We start from the raw sequence: 14162 nt of genomic DNA, 5'->3' as shown, positions 1-14162 counted from the left end.
ATATTCTATGCCTCTGCTAATAAAGGAAAGTATTCCATATGCCTTCTTAACCGCCTTATCTACCTGTTCTGCTACCTTCAGGGATCTGTGGACATGCACTCCAAGGTCCCTCACTTCCTCTACACCTCTTAGTATCCTCCCATTTACTGTGTATTCCCTTGCCTTGTTTGCTCTCCCCAAATGCATCACCTCACACTTCTCCAGATTGAACTCCATTTGCCACTTTTCTGCCCATCTGACCAGTCCATTGATATCTTCCCGCAGTCTACAGCTTTCCTCCTCACCATCAACCACACGGCCTATCTTTGTGTCATTCACAAATTTCTTAATCATACCCCCTACGTTTAAGTCCAAATTGTTAATGTATATCACAAAAAGCAAAGGACCTGGTACCGAGCCCTGTGGCACCCCACTGGAAACAGCCTTCCAGTCGCAAAAACACCCGTCAACCATTACCCTTTGCTTCCTGCCACTGAGCCAGTTCTGGATCCAATTTGCCACATTCCCTTGAACCTTTATTTTTTTGACCAATCTGCCATGTGGGACTTTGTCAAAAGCCTTGCTAAAATCTATGTAGACTATATCAGTTGTGCTACCCTCATTGATCTTGTCACCCCCTCGGAAAAATTCAATCAAGTTAGTCAGACACGACCTCCCCTTAACAAATCCGTGCTGACTGTTCTTGATTAGTCCGTGCCTTTCTAAGTGACAGTTTATCCTGTCCCTCAGAATTGATTTCAATAATTTTCCCACCGCCGAGGTTAGGCTGACTGGCCTGTAATTACTCGGTCTATCCTTTCCTCCCTTTTAAACAACGGTACAACGTTAGCAGTCCTCCAGTCCTCCGGCACCACGTATGTTTGTTTATGATAATATGTTTGTGTGTGATACTGTGAGTGTGTTTATCATGGTGTAAGTGCATTTATTTATGATAATTTGAGTGTGTTTATCAAAGCGAGTATATTTATCAAAGTGTGAGTTCTTTTGTTTGATGAGAGCATTTATTATAGTATGAGTGCATTTATAATAGTGGGTGTGTTTATCACATGGTGAGTGCATTTGTTCATGATGGTATGAGTATGTGTGTTCAGAGGGGATGGGTTGCACAATTACTCAATGATATTACAATGGACCCATTACAGACGAGAGAATTTATAATCACTGGTTTCATGATATGCATTACAAATTAGGGGGCCGCTCAATCAATGATTTTATGATGGTGTATCGCAAGAGGTGGGTCTGCAATCACTGATTTTATTAGGGGTATGTTATGGAGACGAGTCTGTACCATCACTAATGATTTAACAAGAGGTATGTGACGGGGAGATCTGTATAATCACTGATTTAATGAGGGATACATTACAGAGAGAGGGTTTTGTACAATCACTGATTGATTTAATGAGGGGTACATTACAGAGAGAGGGTCTGTACAATCACTGATTGATTTAATAAGGGGTACATTACAGAGAGAGGGTCTGTACAATCACTGATTGATTTAATGAGAGGTACATGAACAAGAGGGAGTCTGTACAATCACTGATTGATTTAATGAGGGGTACATTACAGAGAGAGAGTCTGTACAATCACTGATTGATTTAATGAGGGGTACATCACAGAGAGTCTGTACAATCACTGATTGATTTAATGAGGGGTACATGAACAAGAGGGAGTCTGTACAATCACTGATTGATTTAATGAGGGGTACATTACAGAGAGAGAGTCTGTACAATCACTGATTGATTTAATGAGGGGTACATTACAGAGAGAGAGTCTGTACAATCACTGATTGATTTAATGAGGGGTACATTACAGAGAGAGAGTCTGTACAATCACTGATTGTTTTAATAAGGGGTACATTACAGAGAGAGGGTCTGTACAATCACTGATTGATTTAATGAGAGGTACATTACAGAGAGAGAGTCTGTACAATCACTGATTGATTTAATGAGGGGTACATCACAGAGAGTCTGTACAATCACTGATTGATTTAATGAGGGGTACGTGAACAAGAGGGAGTCTGTACAATCACTGATTGATTTAATGAGGGGTACATTACAGAGAGAGAGAGTCTGTACAATCACTGATTGATTTAATGAGGGGTACATTACAGAGAGAGAGTCTGTACAATCACTGATTGATTTAATGAGGGGTACATTACAGAGAGAGAGTCTGTACAATCACTGATTGATTTAATGAGAGGTACATGAACAAGAGGGAGTCTGTACAATCACTGATTGATTTAATGAGGGGTACATTACAGAGAGAGAGTCTGTACAATCACTGATTGATTTAATGAGAGGTACATTACAGAGAGAGAGTCTGTACAATCACTGATTGATTTAATGAGGGGTACATCACAGAGAGTCTGTACAATCACTGATTGATTTAATGAGGGGTACGTGAACAAGAGGGAGTCTGTACAATCACTGATTGATTTAATGAGGGGTACATTACAGAGAGAGAGTCTGTACAATCAATGATTGATTTAATGAGAGGTACATGAACAAGAGGGAGTCTGTACAATCGCTGATTAATTTTATGAGGCATTTGTTACAGAGTGCAGGTCTGTACAATCATCGACTTTGAGGATAGATAATAAAAGAAGTTTCCAATCGCTGATTGTCACTTTTATTGATCCACACTAGGAGCATGATATTGAAACCCCCTATGGGATGTTGCATGTGGTGATCCGCGGTGCACCAAGAGGAAACCGCCCGGCGATCCTGACCTACCATGATGTTGGGATGAATCGTAAGTATAGCTTTTTCCACTGTTTATCATAAAAAGAAAATGGATCAGACTTACAGTGAAATGGAAATCTGTTCAGATCCAAGATCGCCACATGATTTCTGTACAGTGAGAGTGAAAGGGAAAGGATTTGTCCCATTGACTTATGTACAATAGGAGTGAAGGGATAGGTGTTTGGCCTTTTGGAATTCTATATAATGGGATGAATGGAAAGAGGTTTTGCCATCTGAATTATGTACAATGGGGGTGGGTGAATGGGAAAGAGTTTGGTCTAATGGAATTCTGTATAATGGGATTGAATGGCAAGGGGCTTGGCCTATTGGAATTTTATACAATGGGATTAAATGGGAAGGGATTTGGTCTATTGGAATTCTATAGAGTGGGATTGAGTGGGAAGGGATTTGGTTCATAGAAATATTTATGCTTGAATAAAAGTTAAATTTGGAGTGGTTTCCTGATGGCCGAGTAAGTAGAGGCACTGTTTCGCGATATACGAAAACGTCCAGACCAGAAGATGCCATGTTTGATTCTGAGTTACCTGACATCAGCTAGGCTAGCAGTACTGGTGCTAGGATTGGCCTACACCGTCCTGAGTTAAGCAGCCATGAGTCACAGTGTTCAGTGACAATTATTAAGTGCGTGTGTAGATACCTTTTGAGGACAGGATCAGGTCCAACCTTAATGCAACCCCCTGCCTTTCCATGCACAGTCGAATACTCAGTGTCTAGGCTCATAGGAACATAGGAATTACTGGACAAAAAAACCCACGGCCCATCTAGTTCACCTTTTTCCATCCTGGTAGTCGCATGATACAATGATAATGGAGTTGTTGACTAATCATAGCAATCAATCTCTATCAATTAGTCTAAACAGACCTAGAAATGAGGCGAGGAAAATCCACAGTGATGGGGAACTTTGGGAACCATATGTCCAAAGTCATCTTTTTCCTGCCAAGTAAGCTACACTTACCACATTTCATATCTCACATTACTCATATACTGTATCCCAAAATGTTATTTTCTGAAAGAAATCTATCTAACTTACATTTGAATGAATCAATATTAACTGCTTCCACCATCTCCCTAAGGAGTCTGTTTCATAGATTGACCATTCGCTCACTGAAATATTGCTTCTGCAGATTAGTTTTGAATTTACCCCCCTTCAAGCGCAGGCCGTGTCCTCTGGTTCTATTGCTCTGGACAAGGTGAAATGGCTTGTCATGGTCTACATTATCTAGTCCCTTTAGAATCCTAAAAACAGCAATCATATCACCTCTCAACCTTCTCTTTCCCAGTGAGGACATGCCCAATTTACATAATTGCTCCCCTTAACCCAATCCCTCTATCTCATGCATGGAGAATGACTATTTCAGACAAGGTATTGGGAGGCGGCTTCAAAAGAGCAGTACTTCAGAAAATAGCTGTCCGCCCCCTTCCCATGTAGACTGCAGCTTTCTATGTCACGTCATTGATGGCTTCACATTCCAGACTCTGCTCATAGTGTGCACCTGTATTGAATGAACAGCCTTTACTGAAGGGCATTGAAAAGTGAGTCTCCACTATGGGATCCCAGTTAAACCGTGAGCCTCATGAAGGACTTGGGCTCTGTTCTGGCCATGTTATAAAATACAAACATATTACATTTTTATTGATCAATTTTATCTGGACAGGACACTACAGTTTTATTAAATGGAATTCCTATTTCTGACCAGAATTCCTTAGTCTTTTTACCTTGAAAGCCTGTATATAGAGTGAAGACACAGTTCTGCCTGTAGGCATTACATGCTAATGGTACAGAAATTCTCTTTGGTTTGTTTGACGTTGATAATTTGCTGACACAAAGGTGGGGGAAGGGAAGGGGAGTGGAGTTGCTCGGCTGATGTCACGGTTCCAATCGGTTTGATATTGAGCCTGATTTAATGAACAGTTAATTCAGAGACCTTTCCACTTCCCATTCATTTGGGTGAGAAACGATTTGGAATTGCCTTTAAGACATCCTCCTATTGTGGAGGCTCTGTTTTTGAAGCTGACTGAACCCAGGTATATTTACTGCAATCTATTATCATGCTTTGAGTTCACGTTGAACTGTATTTCCACACCACTGCAGTGAGCTGGAACTTTGTGAGCACAAAGGCACATAGAGTGATCAAATGACTCAGTTTAAGGACTCTGGAAAGGACACAAAAATTCGAAAGCTTTTGTTATATTGATCTCAGAAAACTGGTTCAAGTATTACATAGAATTACATAGAATTTGCAGCTCAGAAACAGGCCATTCGGCCCAACTGATCTATGCTGGTGTTTATGCTCCACATGAGCCTCCTCCCTCCCTACTTCATCTAACCCTTACAGCATATCCTTCTACACCTTTGTTCTTCATGTACTTATCTAGCTTCCTCTTAAATACATCTGTGTTATTGCCTCAACTACTCCATGTGGCAGCAAGTTTCACATTCTAACCACTCTCTGAGTAAAAAAGTGAAATTAAGTACCATACTGCACTTTCTCTGCTGATTTATTTCTTCTGTTCAAATTTATGTCTTATAAAAATTGCTTTTTGTTGTTTAGCCTGAAACACATGGTCTGTCAGCGTGATGTTTTCACCTATTAGAGAAGGTGAAGAGTATGTGATGGGTACCCCAGACTACTTCCAGTGTGTACCCCAGATTGTATAAGGGTTGATTGTAAGTCCTGATACATGCTATCCCAGTTAAGAACATAAGAGCATAAGAAATAGGAACAGGAGTAGGTTATATGGCCCCTCAAGCCTTCTCTGCCATTCAATCAGATCATGGCTGATCTTCAACCTCAGACGTAAGGCTAAGTTTTGGTTCACAGGAGACATGGGCCTACCTATTGAAGCCACCTTTGCGGTGAGCATGAACGCAAAGTGTGGGAGAAAGCCTGAACTGTAATCTGCTTTACCTTCATGAGCCCTTTTAAAGGGTTAGCCTCACCTTTGGGTCCCTTTTAATATGGAAGCCTTGCGATGCAGATATCTTTTACAGAGGGAGTCTCTCTCCACCAGGACCCCTTTTAATGAGGAAACCTCACCTTCAGGACATATCATAGTTCATGACCTCTTCTGGTGTAGTTATTCCCGTCGCTGCTTAGGGAACCTAGTGTTGCTAACTCTGATTGGATGTATTCCTGGAGGTTTCATTCCATGACCTCCTTCTTCCAACCCCTCCGCCCCTTCGCTCCCGCATTGGTCGCCTGACACATCCATCCTTGCAGCACACTGCCTTCTCAGCCAATTGGATGATTCTTCACTGTCAGTCAAATAGCATTTTTTCCCCACCTCCAATATTTTTGTAACTAATAAACAAAAATGTTCAAAGAAAATGAAAAAAAAAACACTTTTTTTAATGCCCCGATGACTGTTCTCCCGGGTTTCTCACAGCGGTGTCCTGGAGATTAATCTTTAATTCCTGGAGACTCTAGAACAATCCTGGAGGGTTGGCAACCAGAAGCTGTGACAGTTATAGACTGGAGCTTCTCCGAAAGAAGTACATTTTCTGTGGTCTGGGAAGCATAGGGTTAATGTTGTCATGGTTACAGGACTGTGGGATGTTGACCCAATCATAAAAGCAATTACTACCACTGGAAAAGGTCAGTGAATGGAGGCTGGGCGAGTGCCCCAGTTACATGCTCACCTTGCTCACATGCTGCTACTCCTTCTGTATTCGTTTGGGTGCAGGTTTCTCCCTTTGAAACAGCCGCTGGTAACACCAATTATAATTGTAAAGGCAGCATTTTCATTGCTGAGCAGAGCTGTAGGTGGCTGTGTGGACAGACCATGCTTCACAGCGAGTAACAGGCTTGCAATCTAGTAGGTAATTACCTGTCACTCCCCCCCAATCATCTGCCCAGACAGGCAGTGATCCATAGGAACCAGCCCAGAAATAAATGACGCCCCCCCATAACAAAACCTACCCAGTAATACAAATACCCCCAAAACCTGAACAGACAGACATTTCACTGCCACCCCCCCCCCCACCAGACAAACATTAACTCCCAAAACCTGCCCAGAAAGACAATACCTGCCAGAGATCTGCTCAAACAGACATTAGTCACTAGAAACCACCCAGATACACAACCTCCTAGACTGAGATTATCTCCCCAAACAGACAATACAACCCCTCCCTCTCCCAGAAACCTTCCCGGGGAGACATTAGCCCTCCCCAAAAACCAGCCCAGACAGTCAACTTGCCTCAGAGATTTACTCAGACACACACTATCCCCCCTGGACAGACATACCCTTAGAAACTTGCCCAGACAAACATTACGCTCAGAGACCTGCCCAGGCAGATAATACTGCCCATAGATAACCAGAGTACTGAGAGAAAATACCAGCCCCGGCCCCTCATGAGAGCTGTAATGACAAGATCACAAGTTAGGCCCAAGACTGGCCAGAATGGTCTTTACTGGTCCTTTGCACTCATGTCCTTATGTAGATATAGATGAGGAATGGCCTACAACCCATTCCAGCTCATTCATCGAGGATGACTCTAGGCAGTCTCTCCATCACAGCTTCCAACTGTTTTATGGAATATCCCAGGATTTTTACCTTCCCTATCCCAGCAGGAAGTCCATTCCACATGTTGCTCACATCTTGTGTGTGATGAAGAACTTTCTGTCATTGGTTCTAAATATACTTTTTAACGAGTTTAAACTCATATTACTGCCATGGAGCTACCTTTTCTGTTCAATTTGTTGGATGCATCCATCACATCACCGCTCAGTCACCTCCTTTCAAAGCTAAACAGCCCAAGTTTCACCAATCTTTTTTCATGACACATTTCTATGACATGAGGAGTCTGCACGATTTCTCTTATTTCTCCAGTGCTTTGAATCTTCCCCATGGGTCTCAGTGACCAGAGCACTGACTGCAGCTTCCTCCGACCTGTACTCTGCTATTCCGGCTGTAGGATTCAGCACTCTGTTTGCTCTGTTGGCTTCCGCTCCAGAGTGATTGGACATGTTGAGCATCAATCCGTTCCCCAGAGCGGGACATGGGAACAATGGATATTGAATGAAGGGGGAAAAAGTAGCTCAAAAAGAAGGAATCGTGAACCCAATGCTCACTTATTAACTTCACTGCTCAGTGTGGCACTGAGGCAAACAGACCAGGAGGGCCCCAGGTTCAGTCCCAAGTCTGTGTTGATACTCGACTGCTGAGTTTCCTCTCTGGTTCTTGGCTTGGAGGCAGACTGGCGCAGCTGTTCCTTTACCTTTATATTTCCATTATATGTTCCTATGTCCATATTTATAATGGAATTGCCAATGTAAACTCGTCAGGTTGTAATTACACCCTCCTGGTGGTGGTGAAACCTGTGTCTCCACTGACTTGAGGTTGCAATTACAGTGGGGTAGATCTTGACTTTGTGCGACAGTGTGAAACGGGTGACAGTGAGTCAGCAGCCCGTTTTACATCTCTCTCATGGAAATAAAAATTGGGAGAGATGTAAAATGCCGATTCACTATCGCCCGTTTTACACTGTCGCACAAAGTCAAGATCTACCCCAGTGTGACAGGTTGATGGAGGCAATTTCCATTATAAAAGTGAATATCAGAGTTTATAACGGGAAAAAGTTGACATGAAGTACGTACAGATGTAAGATTTTAATATATTGTAGATGGAGGAGAGAATCTCCAATAACAATATTGATATAAATGAAAGTCTTCTGCCTTTTGTGCGTTCATTATATCTCAACTTTCAACCGCATCATACCTGAGTATGTGGCTTCAAAGACACCAGACTTCAAAAGTGTCGCACCACAGGGCGTCACACCTCAAAGGGTCACGTGTCCAATGGAAAATGTCATGTTCGGTTCAATTAACCATTTATCTGACTGTCTAAATGTGAAAGAACCAAAAGTAGCAAAAAGTACCAGCGAGGAATGAGTAACCAGCAGAGAGCCGAGCAATCAAACCCCTCAATTTTTTTCTTCCCAAAGGTGCCATTCATGAACCAGCAAGTACCACAAAACCGTCCAGTCAAATTGCTCAACTAATTTCTTCACTTTAAATTTGGCTGCCATTTTCCTTCTTCACTCAGGTCAGTATTTACAGCTGGAAATAACATTTATGACACCGCGTAATAAAAATACAAACAATTATACAAACCTGAAAAAGAAATGACAAGACCTGTCCATAAATTGGTTATTTAATGTTTAAAAAATGCCTGCAAGAGGTTCACCCCCTCAGATAGGCCTGGAGACTGGTGCATGAATTGTGTATTTGCGTAAGGGAGATGTATCATTGGAGTTGTAGTTTTCATCCTGCTCCTGTGGTACGACAATGCCCAGAGTGACCGACAAGAGAGAAAATTTACAAACAACCATGGGCCGTAAACGGAGGGAAAAATGTAAATGCATCTTATACCGTTTAAGCTATTAAATAAAAATCCTCAGCTAACGGCGTTACTTGGGATGAGATTTGCTGTTGGGTGGGTGGGGGACGTTTGTGCCGGGACTAGAGAGGAATGTGTATGACGTATCTTGATGTTGACCTCAGACCTCAGACTTTGCGGTCAGAGTCGGTCGGTCAGTCAGCCAAGCCCAAACCATGACGAATAATCAGGAGCTGTTCAGATTCTGGTCACTGGAGACTTAATTTTGGGCAGTGCCGGACCTGTGACCGTCTCAACAAATCCACTGTGAGGAAACAAGTGGGAGAAAAAAAACTTAATAATTATGTAAATAACTGAGAAAAGGGAGGAATATTTTATGGAGGGAGGAGGGAAGAATAAACAAATAAAGCACTTGCATCTACTACAATATACTACAATATATATACAACATATATTTCATATTTGATAGATTAGGTGAATGGGCAAAACTGTGGCAAATGGAATTCAATGTAGACAAATGTGAGGTCATCCACTTTGGATCAAAAAAGGATAGAACAAGGTACTTTCTAAATGGTAAAAAGTTAAAAACAGTGGATGTCCAAAGGGACTTAGGGGTTCAGGTACATAGATCATTGAAGTGTCAAGAATAGGTGCAGAAAGTAATCAAGAAGGCTAATGGAATGCTGGCCTTTATATCTAGAGGACGAGAGTACAAGGGGGCAGAAGTTATGCTGCAGCTATACAAAACCCTGGTTAGACCGCACCTGGAGTACTGTGAGCAGTTCTGGGCACCGCACCTTTGGAAGGACATATTGGCCTTGGAGGGAGTGCAGCGTAGGTTTACTAGAATGATACCCGGACTTCAAGGGTTAAGTTACAAGAAGAGATTACACAAATTGGGGTTGTATTCTCTAGAGTTTCGAAGGTTAAGGGGTGATCTGATCAAAGTTTATAAGATATTAAGGGGAACAGATAGGGTGGATAGAGAGAAACTATTTCCGCTGGTTGGGGATTTTGGGAGTAGGGGGCACAGTCTAAAAATTAGAGCCAGACCTTTCAGGAGTGAGATTAGAAAACATTTCTACACACAAAGGGTTGTAGAAGTTTGGAACTCTCTTCCGCAAACGGCAATTGATGCTAGCTCAATTGCTAAATTTAAATGTGAGATAGATAGCTTTTTGGCCACCAAAGTTATTAAGGGATATGGGCCAAAGGCAGGTATATGGAGCTAGATCACAGATCAGCCATGATCTTATCAAATAGCGGAGCAGGCACAAGGAGCTGAATGGCCTACTCCTGTTCCTATGTTCCTATAATGTGAATAACTGGGAATAGAGCTTTTGGAGAGGGAAGAACAATAATATTTTTACCGCCTGTCAGTCAGAAAGTACTTCGGTAGTTTTGCTGTATCACAATGCCACAGTGAATATCAGAAACCGCACTCCAGGTTCTGGACAGTCTATGAGCAATCCAAAGCGGGATCTACTAGTGACATTATAAAATTTGCTGATGATACAAGGCTATGTGGTCTAGGCAATGAGTTGATAGCATTCGATTGGAATGTGGAGCAATTAGTCAGAGGGGCCAAGGGATGGCAGGTAGATTTGAAAATGGATAAATACAAGGAGTGCAATTGGAATAGGATCAGAAAAGATTTGGATGCATGTCCGCAAACAAAGGTGGTCAGGAAAAGAAACAGAGTATGATTATTAGCCGTTCACTGGAAGTACCCAATTAGTGAGCGGCTGTTTGTGGATCAGTGCATTGGTTTCTACAGATAATAGGTTCTCTGTTTTATTTTTTTAATGGGGCTGAAATGGTATTCGTGGTGCAGTGCAGGTGACCTTGAGATCTCTGCAGTTGGAGCAGGAGGATCAGGAGTGCAGTGCTCAGTGAGGAGGAAGGCCCCAGGTGCAGTGCCCATTCACTCTGTGCTGAGTTAGCTGATGGGGTGTCCACAACTGCTCTCACATCCCCAGGCTAAGGGAGAGGGGAAATCGAGCCAGGATTCCTGCTTTGGATCGTTGTTCAGTGACTCCTGCTGGAAAATGCACGAGTTTGGATGTCGGATGAGGGAAGGATTGAGCTCGGCCCTGAGCAGCCTCCCAAGAGAGGCTTCCACATGGTGAAGTAGTGGAGGGGCTGCCTGTGTCTGTGGGACTGAAACACAGCAGAGTCAGTGGGGTGAGGGGTGAGATGGTGGCCTAAAAGGACTGGCCTACTATTGGAATCTGTCTGTGCGTGTGTTTTTAAATGCAGGAAATCCTGCCTTGCAAGCCAGAAATTGTTGCTTGGACCTGCTTTGGTACAGAAGGGTATTAAGATGCGGAGCACGGAGAGTTGCTGCTGTTTGAGGCTGGCTGCTGCTGTGAGGAGTGTAACTCATTGAAGGATTATGGAAATGATAGACCAGGGTCATGGTGCCGAGGGGGGAGGGTGGCACCAGTCCTCTTTTTAAGATGGTCTTAATTGGTCGTTTCTACAGATAATAGGTTCTCTGTTTTATTTTTTAATGGGGCTGAAATGATATTCATGGTACAGTGGAGGTGACCTTGAGATCTCTGCAGATGGAGCTGGAGGATCAGGAGTGCAGTGCTCAGTCAGCGCTGGGTCTTGAGCATGAAACTCGAGTGCAGACGTGATTCACTTACTAAAATACATCAGTCAGTGCCACGCTGGGTTCGGTAATAGGCTGCAGTGAAGAGGGATCAGTCTGATGACTGCAATCAGAGGTTCACAAGTTTCCGGTACAGACGCAGACTGTGTAATGGTATAGGTGATCTCACTGTCTGGTACAGACGCAGACTGTATTCTGGTACAGGTGATCTCGCTGTCTGGTATTGGCACAGACTGTATACTGGTACAGGTGATCTCGCTGTATGGTACAGGTACAGATTGTATCCTGGTACAGGCGATCTCGCTGTATGGTACAGGCACAGATTGTATACTGGTACAGGCGATCTCGCTGTATGGTACAGGCACAGATTGTATACTGGTACAGGCGATCTCGCTGTATGGTACAGGCATAGATTGTATTCTAGTACAGGCGATCTTGCTGTATGGTACAGGCACAGATTGTATACTGGTACAGGCGATCTTGGAGTCTGGTAGAGGTACAGGCTGTATTGGTGCAGGTGATCTCGGTGTCTGTGTCTGATAGAGGCACTTCGGTGTGTCAGCAGCGGGGTCTCCACATGACTTGTCCACCTTAGAATTTAACATCTCACCCAAAAGATGGCACCTCCGACAGTGCAGCGCTCCCTCAGTACTGCACTGCAGTGTCAGCCTAGAGTATGTGGTCAAGTCTCTGGAGTGGCACTTGAACCCATGACCTTCTGACTCAGAGATAAGAGCGCTACCCACTGAGCCAAAGCTGACACCTCGGCATAGCTGCTGCAAAGACCTTACCATTATGTTAGTGGCAAGGTGTTTACATCTGTATAAGGTGGAAGGACCTTCCATCCGTGTTAGCAGCAAGGAACCTTGTATGCAGAGTCCTTACAGCAGTATGATGTCTGGTTTGTGTGAGGAGCCTCCATGATTGTCGGTCCTTTGTTCCCAGGCTGGATTATGTATCAGTGCAAACGAATCAGCAGTGCCAGGAATTCCTTCAGGATCCAATGCTGGAGGGGTGGGAGAGGGGAACATTTGTGAGATATCCCTGACAATCACAAAACGCCGCCACAGCTCCAGCCCGTGTACGGAGCGAGTGTCAAAGTGACCTTGGTCCTCGCATTGCAATCCCAGGCTCGTGCTGGCCACGTGTGAGAGATGGAGCTGGAGCTGTCACTCCCCCGGAGACCAAGGGAAAGAGAACAGAGATGTGAACAGAGCTTCGGAATCAACACTACAGAGCTGATCGGCAAATCACTGCTGGTCAAAGATCACACACTGAGCTCAAAAGATAATAAGCCTCTTTAGGGAGTTTAGGGGGAATCGGGGATGAATACCTCCACCTGTTTGGCACCGGCTCTTTATTGTGAGACATTCCTGAGGGTCATTTCACCAGTTAATGTGACGAGTGACGCTGATGAGCTGCTGTGTCATAATGCAGTACTCGAGGACCGACACAAGCCTGATCAGGACTGACAGCGTCGCTCAGTCTACTCACAACGGCTGCAACTTTATGCAGGTTGATCACGTAGTTTAATCAGCCAGACAACCCCTCCAAGTCACATCATCCCGACTTGGAAATATAGCACCGTTCCTTCATCATCGTTGGGTCAAAATCCTGGAACTCCCTACCTGACAGCACTGTGGGAGAACCTTCACCACATGGACTGCAGCGGTTCAAGAAGGCGGCTCACCACCACCTTCTCAAGGGCAATTAGGGATGGGCAATAAATGGCAGACTTGCTGACGACCCCAATATCCTGAGAATGAATTTAAAAAAAAAATTGTTTTCATTTTCTTTGCATTCATCCCCAGTTTTCTCCCCCATCCCTCCTGACGACTCCTATGTCTCCCCTCGGTTACCTTCCAGCACTCTGATCAAGTAGCCCAGTGACAGCCTGTTGTGTGTGAGGTGGAGGGGGGGGTGAGGGGTGCAGAGATGGGGCAATGAAGCCAAGCCCCACCTCTGCTCTCATCACCTGGGCATCTTCCAGCAGCAACCACTGATAATGATTGGGAGTGGGAGTCCTGAACGATTTTATCTTTTCTAATCCGGGATGCTGAGGCTAATTGTAGCTCCCCCAGTGTCTCAGCTGAGATCAGCTAACTCAGAATGGACCAGGGAGGGTTGAATCTGAGGCCTTCCTCAGTACTATACTCATTTACTCACTGAGCCCAGAGAGACGCATTATTAAAAATCTTATTCCATGGTGAAACAAGTACAATAAAGCAGCATGGACACATGATAAAACTTACCTAAAAGTGCAGAGTACCACATACAGAGCTGTGGATGTTAAAGGCAAACCAAGCTGTAAGGGAGTGGTGCAGGGGCACTGAGCGTTAACACATTGATGTTCAGCCCACAGAGCAGAGACAGATTGCAGGTTCCAGTCCTGCCTAGCTCAGTTCCCACGGGTTCTGGTCCCGCCCAGCTCAGTTCCCACGGGT

The 14162-nt window shown here is 44.0% G+C and overlaps 1 protein-coding gene across 2 annotated transcripts in view; it reads left to right on the top strand.

The window, feature by feature from the left end:
• Positions 1-14162, top strand: part of ndrg4 (NDRG family member 4) — a 214098-nt gene that overhangs the window by 61495 nt on the left and 138441 nt on the right. For both annotated transcript variants that reach the window (XM_067997685.1, XM_067997686.1), the window contains one exon: positions 2646-2751. In XM_067997685.1, the coding sequence (XP_067853786.1) occupies positions 2646-2751 (106 nt within the window). The remainder of the gene's footprint in view (positions 1-2645; positions 2752-14162) is intronic.

The sequence above is a fragment of the Heptranchias perlo genome, chromosome 16 (assembly GCF_035084215.1).
Source record: "Heptranchias perlo isolate sHepPer1 chromosome 16, sHepPer1.hap1, whole genome shotgun sequence".
In the NCBI taxonomy this organism is placed as follows: Eukaryota; Metazoa; Chordata; class Chondrichthyes; order Hexanchiformes; family Hexanchidae; genus Heptranchias; species Heptranchias perlo.
The sequence above is the reverse complement of the archived record's forward strand: the minus strand, read 5'-3'. Positions and strand labels throughout refer to the sequence as shown.